At 56.4% G+C, this 18,443-nt stretch overlaps 2 protein-coding genes across 2 annotated transcripts in view; both read right to left on the reverse strand.

Moving 5' to 3' along the window:
* C18H17orf113 (chromosome 18 C17orf113 homolog) overlaps positions 1 to 4,684 on the reverse strand; it is a 7,380-nt gene extending 2,696 nt beyond the window's left edge. Inside the window, exon 1 of the mRNA XM_012765731.3 lies at positions 651 to 4,684. Within this exon, the coding sequence (XP_012621185.2) occupies positions 651 to 1,193 (543 nt within the window). The 5' untranslated portion in view covers positions 1,194 to 4,684. The remainder of the gene's footprint in view (positions 1 to 650) is intronic.
* The window catches only part of ZNF385C (zinc finger protein 385C), a 27,344-nt gene extending 12,166 nt beyond the window's left edge, over positions 1 to 15,178 (reverse strand). Inside the window, exon 1 of the mRNA XM_020281154.2 lies at positions 14,929 to 15,178. Within this exon, the coding sequence (XP_020136743.2) occupies positions 14,929 to 15,178 (250 nt within the window). The remainder of the gene's footprint in view (positions 1 to 14,928) is intronic.
* Positions 15,179 to 18,443: the final 3,265 nt, after the last annotated feature.

An 18,443-nucleotide genomic window follows, 5' to 3' on the forward strand; every position in this document is an offset into this window, starting at 1 on the left:
AAGCCGGGCGCGGTGGCTCACGCCTGTAATCCTAGCTCTCTGGGAGGCCAAGGCGGGCGGATTGCTCGAGGTCAGGAGTTCGAAACCAGCCTGAGCAAGAGCGAGACCCTGTCTCTACTATAAATAGAAAGAAATTAATTGGCCAACTAATATATATAGAAAAAAAAAATTAGCCGGGCATGGTGGCGCATGCCTGTAGTCCCAGCCACTTGGGAGGCTGAGGCAGAAGGAGCTCAGGAGTTTGAGGTTGCTGTGAGCTAGGCTGATGCCACGGCACTCATTCTAGCCTAGGCAACAAAGCGAGACTCTGTCTCAAAAAAAAAAAAAAAAAAAACACTGTGAAAACCAATAAAACACATCTGTGGGCCAAGCGAGCCCCCAGGCCCCAGTTTGCAACCTCTGGCCTAGGTAGTAAGAAGTGCCCATGTGTCCCACAAGGACAGGGCCTGGTCTGGCCTCTTCACAGTTGTACCCCCAGCAGCTGGCCCAGCGCCAGGCACATAGTAGGCCCTCAGTGAAGGTTCTGAAGGGTGAAGGTAAGAATGAAGTGCTGTGGCTGCTGCCTAGGGGCCTGAGATGCTGGGGCCGTTCCCACGTGGCTCTGTGTCTCCCTCCCCAAGCCTTCCTCCGTACCTCTGGCTGCCACCCACCTGCATGTCCCTCACCCTCCTGGGGCTGTAGTAATCGCCATGCTCTGTGCCCAGCAGCGCCTGGCACAGGTTGAACCTCTGCAGCTCGAGCAGGGCAGAGCAGCGGTCGTCGGGCACATCCTCCTTGGCCATGCAGTACACAGTCGTCAGCACAGCCACTTTGGCTGGGTCCACCTCCACCTTGACGCCCCTGGAGGTAGGCGTGGTAGCCAGGCCTGGGCAGGCCCCTCCTCCCTCAGCCTGGCCCTCCAAAGGGGGCTGGCCCTGGTTGACGGCCAGAGCCTGGCGGTGGGCTCCTGAGGTGACGTGGCGCAGCAGGGCATGACGCTGGAAGTTGTCGGTGCCCACCGTGAAGGCGTTCTCGGCCTTGCCGTGCTTGTTCCGCACCAGGGCCTGGCGGCACTCGAGGCAGAACATCAGCTTCCGCTCATAGTCAAAGTCCAGCCAGGTAAACTCCTGTTTCCAGTGCTCGTTGAAGTAACGCTTGCACTTTTTGTTGGAGTTGGAGGCCTCTCCCGCTGGTTTCTTCCCAGGGGGCACCATTCTTGCTCTTGGGGCAGGGAACCCCCAGCCCCCACCCAAATGCTCTTAGCCCCCTGCCTCCCCCCCACGCACAGGCAGCTCCCTTGACGAGGGAGCGGGCGGGGAGGCAGGAGGCCGGCAGCCCGTCAGGCTAATGGGGACCATCTATCTAACTTAGCCTGGAAAGTTTATTCCTGCTCCGCCGGCGGGAGACTGGAGATGAAAGAGACAGGGAGAGGTGTTAGGGGTCCATCGTGAAGGGGGCGGTTTAGGTGGGGCAGTAGGGTTCATGCTGCCCACAGAGCCCTCCCCAGTGAGGGGCTATTGGAAGTGGACGGGGTCATGCAAAGGGCCCTGCAGTGTTATGCAAAGCAGGGAGGTGTGGGAACCCCACCCGCCTCGGAGGTCTCCTTCTACCCAGGACAAGGCATTGATTAGCTTTGAGTGCTGAAGCTTCTTAGAACTCAGCTGGAAAGACTCGTGCCATCTATGCAACCACGTTTTACAGCTGGGAAATTGAGTCTGGAGACAGATAGTGGTTCTCAGGGCTCATGAGCGATTGGTGGCTAAGCCAGGACTAAAATGTGACATCCTGACTCCCAGCCCAAAGGATGACTGGTCCTTCCAGCCGACGGTCGTCGATTTCATGGGAAGGAAGTCAGCACAAGGCTGAGCTCTGCAAGCCATGGGATTGAAGAACGGGATTTGCTTTCTCTACAGCGCCCTTCCCTACGCCCACAGGTGCACACTCATGCGTGCACACGCGTGACACTGGTAGTGTGCTTCTGGGAAGGGTAGCCCAGACCCGGGGCTGCTCCAGGGGCTGGGCCCCAGATTAAGGGCACCTAGCTGGTTGCTTCTGCCTCCCTCACTCCACCATCTCCCCAGGCCAGGTTGAGCAGTTGAGGACCAGAAGGCCATCTCAGGCCGTTGGCCAAAACCTGCCAACTCTACCTCTTAATTATCCCTCCACCCTGTCCCCTCCTCTCCATGCCTCCTGGAAACAGCAGTGGTACCATTTGGTACGAGTGTGAACTGAGTCAGGCCCCATGCTAGTACTTTACAATGACCATGAGGAGACCAAGGTGGGTGTTATTATTCTCATTTTGGAGAAGAGGGAACCGAGGCTCTGTGACTTTAACTTGCCCAAGGTTCCAAAAGCAGTAAATGGCTGAGGCAGAATGAGAGCCCACATCCTCCTGACCCCGGAGGCCACGCTGAGCCCCTGGGCTCCACCACCTCTCTCCCTAGCTGCCCAGCCTTGGTCCAGTTCGGGCTCTCACTGTGTCTCTGCACGGCCACTTCCCTCACGTCCCCCAGCAGCCAGTGAGAGCAAGCTCACACACAGATCCATCTGTGTCACCCCCTTGCTTCCACCTCTTCAGCCATACCCCACTGCCGAAGTCTACACACTCACCATGCACCAAAAAGACCCCTCCTGGCCTCAGAACACATCCAGAGCTTCCTGCCACTCCTGTCTGCCTGACCAACCCCAAAGGCTCACCATTCCCTCCGTATACCACACTGTTGCTTTTGTCCCTGCCTTCATCCCCAGAGCCCGGAATTCCCCATCCCTCCTCTTCCCCTGGCTAATTCCCACTCATTCCTTGACAGCACCTCAGGCATCCCCTCTGCCACCCTGATCCCCCCAACCTGGGCTGGTACCTGTCCTCTAGTCCCACAGTTCCCTGCGCACACATCATTGCAATTCAGTATGGTGAACGCAGACATCCTGTATGTATCTCTGCACTTGGTTCCTGGAAGGCCGAGACCACGTTTGTTCATTGTCACAGCTCTAAGTCCCTGTACTGGCTGGGCATTAAGATGCTTCTCAGTAAAAGTCAGTTGTTTAACAGAAGGAAAGGATTTATTTTGGCTACATGGAGGAATGTCCTGTTTCTGAGACTGTTGATTAGACGATTCTGAGCTCTGAGACAACAGTGACTCTGTCTTGTCCACTTGATGTGGATGCCCAGTGCCCTGTGTGGGACTGGCACATAGTGGGTAGGTAAAAAAAAAAAAAAACAAGGGTAGATGAAGAGAATTCCAGGGCCAGCTTGTTCAATATAAGGAAAGGCCCTTTGTCCTGCCAGATGCAGGCAAAACTCATTGGTACTCTTCCCCTGGACTCTGTGTGACACATGGTGCCACTCACCACACCCTCCTTGAAACACTTTTCTCTTGGCTTCCAAGACCCCACATCCCTTGGTTTCCCGTCCCTCTGTCAGCCACTCCCCGGCCTCTGGAGGTCTTCTCCTCCTCCTCTTCTCAACCACAAACTGTCCCCAAATTTTCAAACCATCTCTGCAGACCACTCTGAAATACACAACCCCAGCCTGGGCGCCACATGGCCCCATGCGGCTGCCTTCTGGCCTGTCTAGCTGGAACTCCAGACAGGATGGAACTCTAGATGGACAATATGCTCCTCTCCCAGTCATCCTCATCTCCAGAAATGAGACCCATCCTCCTTCCCAGTGGCTCTGGCCAGAAACCCACCCTTCTGACCTCTGCTCTCACCACGTTCAGCACCTGGTCCATCCACAGGACCTGTTGATTCCACTCCACAACACACTTCTAACTCGTCCCTTCTCTCCACACTGCTGCCTGGTGGCTTTGTCCAGGCCACCTTTATCTTTTGCCTGGACTTATGCAGTTGCTTCCAAATGGCACCCTGGGTTTCCAATCTTGCCCACCTTTGAGCCAGAGCAGGCTTTTCAAAAACACTGCTTAAAATCCCTCCACCACCCCCCCTTCCTCTAAGGCCAGTGCCAGAACCCCTTTGAGGTCCGCCAAGTGCCAGGGTTGCTGACTTCTCTGGTGGCCACTCATGTCTCCCTCCCCCTCTAGCAATGCTAGCCTTCTCACAGTTCCTCCAGAGTGCCAGGTTCCCATCCCTAGGGCCCTTGCATGTGCTGTCCTTCTTCTAGAATGTCCCCAACTGCCCTCCCAGTGCTTTACTTGGCCTATCCCATTTTCCTTCTGGCCTTAGCTTAATCATCCCTTCCTCAGAGGAGGCTTCCCTGATCGTCCTTTGCCAGGAAGTCTCCTTCTTTTCTGCCACTGCCCCAGTCTGTTCCCTCCATTGCAAGCCCCACAGCTTACGAATCTCTGCTTATGTCTGTTAGTTCTGCTGCTTCATCCCCTCTCTGCCTCACCCCCCATGCAAATTCCCTGAGGGCGGGAAAGGTAACTAACTTCTTCATGTCTGGACTCCAGAGAGGGAACAGTACCAGACACCCAGCAGGTGCTCCACAAAGCTGGGGCAGTGAGTGACTAAGGGAAAGCAAGGGAGCACCTGTTGGGTGGTTAAACAGCTGCTGTTGGCGTCCTTTCCTCCCAAGATCCTGTGATCCTATGACCTGGTTCAGCCCACTATCCAAAGGGTCTTAGAATGGGCAGGGGCACAGGACCAAGGTGATACCTTTCTGGAAGTTTGTCAGTTCCCTTCCATTTACCTAGAAGCTGGCTACCCTGCCCCATTCTGCAGAACAAAAGAGTAGGTAGGCAGAACACTGGACGGTGGAGATTCTAAACGAGCACTGTCCAAGGCAGCCGCCACTAGCCACAGGTGGCTGTTTAAATTAATTCGGATTAAATAAGAATTTTAAAATTCAACTCACACTAGCGACTTTTCAAGTCCTCAATAGCCACCTGTGGCTAGCGGCTATTGTGTTGGACAGTGCAGACAGAGCCCATTTCATCCCAGAAAGTTCTATTGGACAGAGCTGCTCTAAAACAGGTCAGAATCCATGACACTCCCCCCACCTCAACCTGAAGGAACCCAGCGTGGTGGGGTGAGGTGTGGCTAAAACATGACTAGGTAGGTTCAGTTGTGACCCAGGCTGACCAGGAAGGCACACTTGTCTCAGACAAGGTGGCTCGGGTCTGTCACACCCTGGACAGCTAGATGGGAGTCTGGCACAACTTGAGGGCCCCTGGGTCGTTGTGTGTTGGTCTGTCCCCCCCTCCTCCCTTCCGCCTCGGCAGCTGAGTCTAGAACACTATTGATGTGGCCCCAGTACGCGGGTCCACAACCTTCTCCCCAGGCTCCTTTGGGCCCCTTCCTTGGGGACCCCACTAACAGGAGTCCATGCTCTGGGCGGAGTAGGCGCCCTATCCTCTGGTCGCCCGGGTGAGATGGGGCTCCCCTGTGCCCCCTCACCCATCCTCCCAGGGGCTGGGACGGGGAGGGCTGGGGAACTTCCTCTGGGGGGCGTGTGGGGACGGAGCCCTCGGCTGGCTCCGGCAGACGCACGCGGCCTCCGCCCGCCCGGCCCGCCCGCTCCGGGAGGGGGCGCCCCGCCCGGCCCGCGCGCCCGCCCCGCCCGCACACTCACGGAGACGCGGGAGCCACCATCTTGGCCGGTAGACGCTCTGGCCGCGGTCTCCTTGGGCTCCACTGAGCGACAGCAGCCACTAGTGGTAACGGGGGCGAAGAGGCGCCGGCAGCCCGCGCAGGCCGGGGTCGCGGGCAGGGCAGGCGGCGCCCCGGGCTCACCTGGCCGCGCCCACCTGCCGCGACTCCCGCCTGCCCCGCCCTCAGCCTCCGCCACGGCACGCTGCAGCAGGAGCGACTCAGGCTAGACCGCAGGAGTTCATTCGGTGCTCACATTCACCCGCGGTTCCTAGAGGCGCTCACAGTCGTGAGAGACAGACGGGGTGGCGGCTACAGGCGGCCAAGTGCTCTGAGACTTAGGAAGCAGGTGATTTGGGGTCACCCAGGAGGGGGAGGCAAGCTAACCTTGTGCAGGGCGAGTCAGTTAAGTTTCACAGCAGGATAAGTGACATTTTACCAAGGGCAGGGCATTCCAGGTGGTGGGATGGCAAAGCAAAGATCCATTGGGAAGTTGAAAGTGCACTGTGGGTTCAAAAAGGTCCAGGTGGAGCTGAAGCGGGCAGTGCCAGGTGCTGGAAGGCTCTGCAGGGATGCTGGGAGCTTTGACCTTCCCGCCTAGTGGAGAGCCTCCCGAGGAGTTCAAGTCCAGCGTTTTAGTCTAATGAGTTATTTGTAATGGGGATGACAGAAATGGGGAAAAGAGGGAGGGAGGGCGGGAGGGAGGCTGGAGAGACCTCTTGCTAGAACTCTCATCTCAGGGGCACAGGCAATCCTTGCCCCGGTCTGGGTTCCCCACAGAGATGAAGAGAAGGGGTGGGTTCCCTGCAGGAGGCATGTGGGGTGTAAGCACCTGGACCCTCCTAGACCTGAGGGCTTGGAGTCCAGAGGTCTAGGGTGGAACTTCAGTTATATTTCACTCCAAGGCCTTGGACTGGACACGTAGCTATGGCCTCAGTTTCCTCATCTGGGAAGTGGGAATTACAGCCAGGGAGGAAGACAGGGCAGGACAGGAATGGGTCTGAGGATCAAATGAGGTGCTGGGTGTGGGGCCATTTGCAGAGAGGGTAGGCCTGCCACTGTGGATCAGGGGGGATGCCAGGGCACTTGGTGACCCAGTCTCCCCTTCCAGGAAGCACAAAGTCACCTGGAAATGCCTTCCAGCCCCCTCACAACTGGGGACACTGCTTTCCTGCACAAGGCCTAGGGTGCACATTGATTTGAGGTCCCAGCAGCCTCTGCAGGGGAACTCCTTCTCAGCGTCCTTCACACAGCACTGCTCTGGGCCACCCACTGTCTGCGTCTGACATTCACCGTGAACCCTGGCCCCAGGGCTGCTGGGATGCTGCATGAGTCACGGCACATGCACACACACGTGTGGCCTGGCTCCTGGCTACGCTAGAATGAAGGGTGACGATGCAGCCCCCACACCTGCCCCAGAATGGCACCATACAGCCTGCCAGGTCTAGAATTCTACACCCCTGAGAGAGTCTAGTGGTGGGTAGGTCTTCTTTGATGGCATTTTGCAGCAGAACAGCCACCCTAAGTGTCTTGGAGCAGTTTCTCCACAACTGAGCCGGGGGCCACAGCCAGGATCCTCAGCTCATTGGACTGCTGCCTCAAGAGGATGGGTTCTTGGTTCTGGCCAAACATATGAACAAATCAGACTGAGTACAGGAAAAGAGGCTGACCCCGGGGGTCCAACCAAGGCTGGGTCGGGGGCACACAGCAGGCATCCTATGACATAACACCACCCTGGCTGCCACACAACAGAGAGGATCTGAGGAAACCATAACCTGCTGTTTGCCACAACTGGAAAAGACACACACACACACACACACACACACACACACAACACTGGGACAGGCTGGGCGCAGTGGCTTACGCCTGTAATCCTAGCACTCTGGGAGGCCGAGGCGGGCGGATTGCTCGAGGTCAGGAGTTTGAAACCAGCCTGAGCAAGAGCGAGACCCCGTCTCTACTATAAATAGAAAGAAATTAATTGGCCAACTAATATATATAGAAAAAATCAGCCGGGCATGGTGGCGCATGCCTGTAGTCCCAGCTACTCGGGAGGCTGAGGCAGCAGGATTGCTTGAGCCCAGGAGTGTGAGGTTGCTGTGAGCTAGGCTGATACCACGGCACTCACTCTAGCCTGGACAACAAAGCGAGACTGTCTGGAAAAAAAAAAAAAAAAGAACACTGGAACACACACCCTGAGGCCCATAGGCACCCACAGATAGTGACAGGCACAGACACCAAAGCACATACATACATCTCCCCAGCTAGACCTTGTATTCTATTCCACATACACTGATGTGTGCACATATGGAGGCAGTATCCAGGCCAAGACAGACTGATACCCACACTGGCCACGCATGAGCATGCACGTATACACAGATGGGCACGATCAACAAAGACATACTGTACACACACATACCCAGAGGGACAGACGCACATGGACATGCAGACCCCTGCAGATGCCTGTATAGACTGTATGAAGCAATAGGCCTGCAGCAGCACACACCTTTACAAAGACAGATACGTGTACACAAAGATCCATACACAGATACAGAGATAGGTGTGTGCACACACTCCCCTTACAAAATTAAATGCATCCGATTTAAAAGCATATAGCCAAATGCAATCCTTCTCTCCCTCCCCCACTCCCTCTCCCCACCTGACCCGGAGTCATGGGCAGACCGGCGGTAGGGTGCATACATGTACACAGCATACCTCAAATAATGACACTGCCGTTTCTATCACAGATAAAACCAAACTCTGCCAAAAAAATGGCAGTCCAAGGGAGAGAGCAAGCCAAAGGCAGGGAGTGGGGCTTGACCTGAGACTCACTGTTTGCCCACTCCCCTGTAGGATTCCGAGCACAGCCAGGGGGTTCCTCCCCACATTCTCCAGAGCCCCCAACCCACTTCTGGGTCATCCAGCACTCGGGATGTGTTCATGTTCCAGATCCCCCCAAGATGGAGGAAAACCCCAAAGTCTGGTCACAAGAGAAACTCTGCCCCCAGCCTCACTGCCTCCAGGCCCTTGCCCCCCGTGAAGGGTGATGGCTGTCTCCCTCCCAAAAGGCCAGGCAAGCCCTGTGTGAAGAGGTGAGCGGGAGACCACGGATAAAGTGGATGTATCCATGCAGACCCCATGCGGTGGCTGGGTCTCCGGGAGGAGCCCACCCTGATTTCTGTCTGTCTCCCTCTGTCTGCCTTTCTCCCCGCTGCAGTAACAGCCCCTCTTCAGCCCCTTCAGCCTTCTCCCCCTCCCCTGGCCCCTTAGCAGCCCTTGAAGGTGTGATCTGATACAAGGCACCTTCGACTCAGGCTCCCTGGACGCAAATTTGCCCAGATGTGCAACACACCTGGTTCCTGCAGGGTGGACCCCCAGCTCCCCTCCCTTCCACCATTCCTTCCCCTCCCTCCACCTCTGTCCTCAGCCAGAGTGGAGGCTTCCCTGTCCAGTCCTGGACCCAGGAAAAGGTACAAGAGTCACCTGGCTACTGGCAGACAACTTTTAGGAGCCAAAAAGAGCAGGAAAAGGACAGGGCTGGGGAGAGGGGAGAGGACCAAGCTTGGCTGAGCCCACTCCCACTCCCCAGCCCAGGCGTCCTCAGCACTCACCCAAGAGCATTCTCTGTCTTTGGAGGCACGCGGAGCGCAGAGCTAGGAGCAAATGATGAAACCCAGCCAGAGTGACAGAGGGAAGGGGGGATGTGAGGGACAGGAGGGGAGGGCGAGAGGGAGGGACTCCTGGTCCTGCCTGGAAAGCAGCATGGCTACTGTGCCCTGTCTCCTCCTGCCAGGAAGGAGCTGCCATTCCTCCCTGGTTTCCCCACGCCAGTCACAGGTGGAACAGCCCGAGCACGTCCTTCCCCACGGGCACAGGGACCAAGGAGCGTATCAGGGAGCATCCGCTGACCCCCTGCTCCTCGAGGGTCCCTGCCTAGTGCCTCTTACACTGAAGTGAAGGGTTGACTTCGTCCCCAGAGACCTCCAGGGAAGGAGGTGCTGCTGGCCCCTTCTCTGCCTGTGGGAAGGTTCTTGCTTCTCTCTTGCCCCAGGGCTTGTTGCTGCAAGCCTTACTCATTCTTTCCTTGCCATCCATCCCCTTATCTTTACCTGCTTTTGCTGAAGGGGAAACTGAGGCTCAGAGAGGTATTACCACTTCATCACAGAGCGTTGGCCATGAGGATGGGGGAAGGGAGTCCAGGTGTCATGCCACTCTTAGTCCAGTACCTGGACCCCCAATGCCAGGAAGCTGGGTATTCATCTGATCAGCTAGAACTTCTGACACCCCTCCCTGACCCACCCCAGCCTCCCAGTCCTTCTCTCCTCCATTTGTTCCTTCCTCCCCCTCTTCTTCCTAAAAGCTGGCTGTCTACTCACCTGAGCACCTGGTGGCGGGGAGGGGGCAGGCTGGGGGAAGGAGACAGCCGACCCACAGCTGGATCCAGTCTCGCATTCCAAGCCCCCACCCAGTCAGCATCCTGTCTCCACCAGACAATAACCTGTAATCTCCGGAGCAGCCAATACCCCGACCACAAAGAAGGTCTGGGAGGGCTGGCAGCCTCAGCTCCTGAAAACAGGTTTGTTAGGAAGGGGCTCTGGGGGGAAGGAGTTGTTTGTGTGGGGAGAGGAAGGAAACTCAAGCCCAGAGCTAATTAACCCACCCAGAGACACAGACGGAATCTTTGTCTTCTGAGAGGGCAGCGATCTGAACTAAGCCCCCTAATTCTCTACCCAGACAGCCTTGCTCTTCCTGGTGGGTCCCGGGGGAGGGGGTACTGATGGTCAGGGTCATGCCTGGGGGAGGGGAGTGATGGGCATCCAGGGTGAGCATGGGGCACTTCCATCACCTGCCACCAAAGGAGAGTAGCAGCAGGAGTCACTGGTTAGACTGTAAGAAGAACTTCTCAGTGGCTTGGGGGACACAGTTTCTTTGAAACACATACCCAAAAGCCTCAGGATGGGTGTGGGAGGGGGTGAATGAGGAGGAACCAGCAACCCAGGGCGATGCTGAAGGATGGGGACAGGCTAGAGGGCTTCCGGGCATCCTGATGGGACTGAAATTAATCCATCTGCGGGTAGTAGGGGGGTGAGGCGCTCATCAAGCCAGTGACTCAGGCGTGACCTGAGCTCAAGGTCTTTGATCTCCAGGGCCCAGAGTGCAGCCAGAGGCTTCCACAGTCAAAGACCAGGAGAGATGGGGGACTGATTCCAATGTGAGCTATAGGGTGCAGAGTAGGGAGGCCTCGACCTGCCACTCTGACCACTACCCTCCTTCCTGCTGATAGGCACAGGGACATCTGGTACAGCCGCAGCTGTCCCCATAGTGTCTACCTTGCATTCCCCACCCAAGGTCCCTCTGGCCATTTCAGCAAGCCAGAGCTTAAGTCATTTCCCAAAACTGCTTCTCTCCCCTCTGATGGGTGTTCAGTGCCGTGTTGCATTGGATGCTGGGGGCAGGGAATGGGCCACTCTGCACTGATGGCTGGGTTGGTCCTGCCCAGAGACAAGGGAGAGACTGGTTGGCTTTAGAAAGCCCTCCCCCCACCACCTCCCAGCCAGCCTAGGGGCACAGGACATGGCTGGCATCTCCCCATTTTTCAGTTGAGGACACCAGGGCCCAGGGCAGAGGAGTGGCCGTGGGCCCAAGCATTTGTGGAATGCTTTTGCTGGGAAGTGGCCTGTCTTCTCTGGGCCATCCTCCTGCCCACTCCAAAACGTGATGGCTCAATCTCTCCTACTATCTACTGCTGTCCTCGGCAGGGTGTGGGGGTGGGTGGTGTGAGACAAGATTTAGAGTCAGAAACCTGGAGGTTTCTGACTCTAAAGCCAGCTATGTGGCCTTGGGTATGTTACTTCATCCCTATGAGCGCCAGTATCCCAATTTGTAAAGTGAGGACTGATGCCGTCATCACTCCTAGGATGGCTGGGGGGAGGGATGCCACCCCACATGTGCAAATGCTTTGTAGACAGCTCAGCTCCTAAGCAGGTGCTCCACATGGGACTGGGGGCGGGGGTTGTGGCTCGTCGCCAAGCTGTCCCTCCACGCCCTGTGCTGGCCCAGCATCCTCTTCAGAGGTTAGAGCTGGGAGGGTCCAGGTAGCAAACCTTTCTCTCTTTGCAGGTGTTGGACAACCATGCAACGTTGTTTAGGGGTGTGTGTGTGAGCTGATCAATAGGTCATTGAGTTTGGCCTTATTGCGGGGAGGTTCCTATACCCCCCTTGGGAGGAGGGGTTGGGAGCTGAGAGATGGCTCAGGACACATTCCTGAAGAATGAATGGGCCTCCTGTGTGGGAGACAGACATGGGGAAGTACCTGGAGGAGGGGACATGGGGAAGCGTGGGGTACCTGCTGTTTCCCCATCCCATGCCACCACGGTACTCCAGGCTCAGTCAGTGCTAGGAGTGAGAATTCAAGGAGCCTGGCGTGGCTGAGGAAGGGGCCTCAGGCATTGGTGAGGAGGCAGGAGAGGAAGAGTGACCCCCACCTCTGTATCTCCCTCCCGCAGACAGCCTCAGGGACGTGGGCAGGAGAGGGTCCCTGCCTCACTGCTTGTGACCGCCTGTCACTGTGGAAGTCTCCAGCCCCATGGGCCCCTAATCAAAGTGACAGCTCTCAGGGAACAAGTGCCCCTCCTGGCTGCCACAGGACTGAGACCTCGTGTCTCAGCGTGGCATACAGCCTGGACAGCGAGTGTCTGGGAACAAAGCAGTGTGTCAAGGGCTCCTCACATGTAGCCTAAGCCTCCCCACAGTAGGTGTGGCTCCCTCCACATTGCCCCAGGGAGCTCTGCTCAGCTCAGCCACGCCCTAAGGGGGTCTCTGCTCTTTGTGGAGAGAGGCGCACCCGCCCGGTCCCCACCATGGGCAAAGCTGGAAGAGGCGTTCAGGACGCTGACAACCCTGCAGTGCCTCCCCTCACCCCACCCCCACCTCAGGGGCAGTTGCTAGCACCTTCTTGCTTGTTCCATGTCTGCCTCCCCGTCTAGATTGTGAGCGCCAAAGGCAGGCCCTGGGGACTCAGTGGGTATCCCAGCGTCCTGCACAGGCGGCACAGGGCTGGATGGGGAGGTGATGGACAGACAGATAACGGGATGGACAGTGACCTAACAGGGCTGACTTAACAATTTAGACTGGAGCACCCAGCCTCTCCTGCAGACCCAAACCAACCCAGTACTCATGAAGCCAGGTGGGCGGGAGGTCCCCATCCCTCTGGGCAGCCTGTCCCTTGTTCTGGAGCTGTGGTCTCTTCTCACCCCACAGAGACTCTTTCTACCTTGGCATGGCGGGGTGGGCAAGGGGGGGGTGTTGCCACAGGGCCGAGTGCCCAGGAAGTAAGGCCTGAAGACCCTGCGTTCTGCAGAGAGCAAGGGCCGGACAGCTCCCTTGGGCCGCAGGCCTGGCCTTCCCCGCCCAACACCGGCCTCCGGTCCCACTTCCCTCTCGGCACGGCACCCACTTTCTGATAACAGCTGCCGTCCACAGCATGGCCCCAGCCAGAGCCATCCAGGCCACCACCCTCCCCCAAAGCCCCCACGTCCCATCAGTCACCACGTCTTGACTGTTCTGCGGCAGAAAAGGCTCCAGAATCTGTTTCTCCCTCCCATCCCCTTTTCCTTCTCACATACCCCCAAGTCTCACCCTTCCCCCGCACCAGAGACGTCTAGAAACACTAACTACTGCTCAGACCGCTTCGGTGATGCCCATCACCTTCAGAACAAAGGCCAAGGCCAGTGTGGTGGCAAGGCTCTCGCAGGTGGCTCTTGTTGTCCCCCCAACTCCCCCATGCCCCCCGAATGCCCAGAGACTGCTCACCACTCCTGGAGAGCCACACACCTTCAGGCCCCGTGTCTGCTGTAGGGGCTTCCCTGCCTGGGATTCCTGTCCGTCTCCAATATCCACCGTCACCGTCACTTCTCTGAGGCTCTCCCTGACTTCTTGTGTCAATTCACCTCTCCCTCCTCTGACTTCTCGAAGCACCCTGTACCCACCTCTAGGAAGCCTGTTATTATCTTAGAACGAACTTGTCTCCATGTGTAGTTATTCTGACAGCTCTTTCCCGACAGGCAGATATGACGCCTTTTAAAAACATGACTCCCCCAAACAGCAGCTTGCACCTAGTAGGTTAATAAATATTTGATGAATTAATGAGTGAGTCTTGAACCCACACACACACATACACCCTCCAGAAACATCCACCAACCAGTCAGATGTACTCTTGCTCAGAGTCACAGCCTCAGTGTCCAGCCCGAAATACTTGGGTGGAGGAGTTGGTCCCAGCCACCAGGGCATTCCCCATCTTTGCTTAAGCTGTGACCCCTGCCTAGAATGTCCCTTCTCCTGTCATTTATGTTCCAGGCTCAGCTCCCTTTCCTTCAGGAGGACTTTCCTGGTGACCCCAGGTAGAACTGCCCTTTTGCCTTTGTGCTTTTGGGGGGTATGTCCCATGTGACACCACATCCCCCCCCCACCCTGTTCTTTTCACATCTGTCTCCACCCAAAAGACAGACTCAGTCTTGGGGCAGATGCTGAATGGGGAGACTAGATCTTATTTTTCTCCACCTTCTGGAGCGGAGGAGGCAGTGGGTGTCCCATGACTATCACCAAAAGAAGAGGCAGCCTGCAGGAGGGTGTCTGAGTTCAGAGCACAGCCTCTGGCAAAGCTACCGACCTGGGCTGCAAGGTAGGTTTCCAGTGGGCACCCCAGAAACGGGTAAGTTCCTACGATTCCCACCTCCCAATGCCAAGCCTATGAACTGTTTCCCCTGCAGCCAGAGCCCGAGCTGTTTCTATCTCCCCACGGCCCCTCCGTGCCTGTCAGCCACAATCACCCTCATGGATGCACTCACCCATTTCCCTGGAAGTCCGCCTTGCAGCCAGCTGCCCCTTCGGTGCTCACAGCCAAACCTCTGCAAAGTCACCCAGAGAGGGAGAGGCAGAAGTCCTGGCCAGGAGTCCAGTAGCAAAGGGAGAGGGGCCTCCTGCTGTCCCTCAGTGGCAGTTCATTGCACCTTGCTGACCTTGGCCTTCAGAGACCAGAGCAAGAACCTGGCACACCCGAAGGCAAGGCCCTTGTCTGAAAGACTGTCCCTGCCAGGGGGCTCCAGACTGGAGAAATGCTACTTAGGAGTCCTGATCCCAAAAGACCCCAGAGGGAAGGCCCCAGAACCAGACCTGCAGATCCCAAGAGACCCCCATAGGAGGGTTGTCCAGGTGCGAAACAAAACCTGATGGCATCAGGAGAGCCTCAGACCCAAAGACCCCCTTGAGGGCATCTCAGACCCAAAAGACCCCACAGAGGGAGGCCACAGACCTAGAGTGCCTCAGAGGGGCCCAGACAGAAAGATCCTGCCCTGGGATCAAGCCCAGACCAAGTTCGGGGGAGCACTGCCCCTCCACACTGACCTGGCCCGGAGGGGGTCTTTCCCAAGCTGAGCTGCCGGAGCCGCCTCTGGTGGGCCCGCCCCCCGCAGTGCACCTGGGCCTGCGCCGCCGAGTTCAGCTGGATGTTGCAGACGTCGCAGAGCGTGTACGACGGCCGTTTTCTTTCCCGCTTGGGCTTAGGCGGTTCTGGGGGCCTAGGGGGGCATTCAGCAGCTCCAGATGTGGAGGGCTCCTTCTCAACTGGGGGAGATGGGCTCAGTGGCCGCTTCATACCTGAGCAGAGAGAGAGGGAAATGTAAGGCTCAATGGTTGTGAATATACATAGAAGGAGCAGAAGGGGTTCACGTCCTGAAGATGTCTGAGCTCTGTATTCCAGCTGAGACTCCCCAGCTTGTGGAGCCCCCCCCCCCCCGCCTGAGGATGGCAAAGGGAGCATAATAGGGTCTATTTCAACAAAAGCAGCATGAAAATATGGGACTATCTGGAAGGGCATCAGAAATGTCTACACACTGGAGGCCAAGACACCCGGGTACTCAGAGGGCCACAGAGCAAAGCTCAGAGAGGGAGACTAGGGTCCTGGAGGTGAAGTGGGAGTGGAGGGAGAGACACAGCAGGGCAGTGGAGTCACATCTGGGAAGCCAGAATCCTGTTCTCAGCTCCGCAGCAAGCACTAACAATCCTGTGACAGGCAGGCATGTGGCGCTTACTGGAGACTCGGCAGCCGCTGGCCAGAAACCCAACCTTCCCGTGCCTTGTGCCCAGCAGGGTGACATTTACAAATGGTGACAGTGTGCAAAGCTATCCCAACCCCTGCCCTGTGCAGCTCCAGATGCCCTTGCTGTCCTGGCCACTGAGGCTGAGGCAACAGTTGGTGGTTTGGGTAGAGACCTGGGCCCTGCTGACTGGGTCTGCTGTACACAGCCAGCGCACACGTGTGCGCACACACACACACACACACACACACTCCTGGGACCTCATGTCACCCCTCCATACCCCCCATCTTCCACAGACACTGTTTCCTTTCCAACTCACTTCTCTGGAACTTTCTCTATCTGGCTTATCTCTCTCTATTTCTATTCCGAGGCTGCCCAACTCCCTTTCTCAGACTGAACTGCGTTCATTTTCACTTCCTTCCTGATTCTGCGTGCGCTTCCTGCCTCTGCTGCAGATGGGGGCTTCCTGAGAGCAGGGTCTGTGTCTCTCCCTCACACTGGGGCAACCCCATGCCTAGGGCCTGGGCAAGGCATGACAGCCCATCTCTCTGTTACTAACTGAATTGTATGCCCTCCAAAATGCATATGTTGAAGCCCTCACCCCCAGGACCTCAGAATGTGACTATATTTGGAATAGGGTCTATATCGAGGTAATTAAGTTAAAATGAGGTCATATGGGTGGGTCCTAATTCATATGACCAGTTTCCTTACAAGAAGAGGAAATTTGGACACAGTTACAGAGGGAAGACCATCTTCAAGCCAAGGAGAGAGGCCTTTCGAGAAAGCAACCCCACTGACACCTTGATCTCAGACCTCAGTCTCCAGAACTCTGAGAAAATACATTTCTGTTGTTTAAGCCACTGGGACTACGGTACTTTGCTATGGCAGCCCAAGCAGACTAATACATCTCCCCAAAAGGCATTTCCTATGTCTGATGGCCCACACTCACTTTGCAAGTCAGACAAGCCAAGTGATGCCGTGATGTCCTCGCAAGACCACACATCCAGTGTGGAGCCCACGTGCGAACAAGGAAAATTAATTTCACAGGTCCACGGCCAAGAACCTGCCTGCAGTCCCTGGATGCCACCACATTCTCAGTAAGCCGCTTGTCATTTTGTGGGCAGTGGTCCCACGTAACATGTGTCTGTTGTTATGTGCATGGGGCCTGTGTGTGGAGGGGACACAGGGGCACAGCCATGAAGGGCAGGAGCTCTGTGCTGCTTCATACCTGGGTTCAAATCTCAGCTCTGTGGCCGACTGCTGGGTGACCCAAGCCCAGTTCCCTCACTGTACATCTATAAAATGGGAGTGATCGTGACAGTTCCTCAGGCATACACACACCGTGGGGATTAGATGAGCCAATCTCTACAGAATGCTTCTCTGTGTCCTACAGAATCAGCGATTATTAATCTGCAACTTGCGAGTAGAGTCACCTCGTCCGTTGCCCTGTGTGCCTGTCAGGAAGTACCTTGGTCACAGTAAGTGTCTCTGTCATGCCGTTGTTTGTTGAGATGAACTTGTGTCACTCAGTGTGCATGTCACATTGTAGCTGTGCCATGGCATAGGTGTCATTGTGCCCATACCATGGAATGAGACCGTCATTGAACGTTTAAGACCCTGTGTGCTGGACGTTGAACTGTGCTCCCCACTCAAAATTCAACTTGTTGAAGTCCTTACCCCCAGCACTTCAAAATGTGACTGTATTTGGAAATAGAGTCATTGAAGATGCTGTTTGTTAAGATGAAGCCATACTGGTCTAGGGTGTGCCCCTCATACAATACATATGACTAGTCCTTATAAAAAGAGGAAATTTGTACACAAACATGTACACAGGAAAGACTCACATAACATGAAGATAGAGATTGGGGTGATGCATCTATCAAGGAACACCAAAGATTGCCAGCGACCCACCAGAAGCTAGGGGAGAGGTGGAGAACAGATTCTCTCCCTCACTGTCCTCAGAAGAACCAACCTTGCTGACACCTTGATCTTGGACTTCTTGCATCCAGAACTGTGAGACAATAAACTTCGGGTGTTTAAGTACCACCCAGTTTGGGACACTTTTTTATGGCGGCCCTAACAAACTAATTCACCCTGGGTCTGACCCTTGCGTGGTCATAGGTGCCTGGCGATTTGAGGGTCCCATCCCGCCTGTGGGATGCAGTCTCAGAGATAGCCTCCAGGTGGCGCAGTGAGCCTCCAGCGGGAAGATAAGAGGCGAAGACCCAGCACCCTTTGGGCAGGGCTCACCCTTGTCCTCCACACTCAAGCGGCAATTAGGCTGTCCTGTGAGAAGGCCCCCCAGTGCACATAGAGCCCCCCAGCGATGGTCTGCACCCTCTCACCTCTAGATGGCGGTCATCACAGCTGCTCTGCCTTTCCAAGTCTTGCCCCCTCCCCAGCAGGGAGAGAGAGGCAGGAAGGAGGCCCCAGGTGCAAGTGTTCGGGGTAGGGGGTCCGACTCCCCAGGGCAGAGGCTTCAGAGGAATGAGATTTTCGGGGCCATGCCAAGGAGCACTGCCTGCCCTGCCAGCACGGGGACAGGGGTATTTTGAAATCTCAGGGCAATTTATGACATGCGGGCCGAGGACATGGCCCAAGAGAGCAGACAAATATCTGCCACGCAGCTGATTAAACCTCCGTGATATACAACCTCTGGGCTCGCAGGGCCGCCTGGATTCCGGGGCTAATTGTGTCCCCCCAGCAGGCTGAGCAGGGCCTGCCGCGGCCTGCCCTGCCTGACCAGCCTTCCCAGCTGTCCCCTCGGAGCCACACGGGTCCAGCTGAGCCAGTCGGAAAACTCAGAGGTGTGGGCGACTGCTA

Source organism: Microcebus murinus, chromosome 18 (genome assembly GCF_040939455.1).
Source record: "Microcebus murinus isolate Inina chromosome 18, M.murinus_Inina_mat1.0, whole genome shotgun sequence".
Lineage (NCBI taxonomy): Eukaryota > Metazoa > Chordata > Mammalia > Primates > Cheirogaleidae > Microcebus > Microcebus murinus.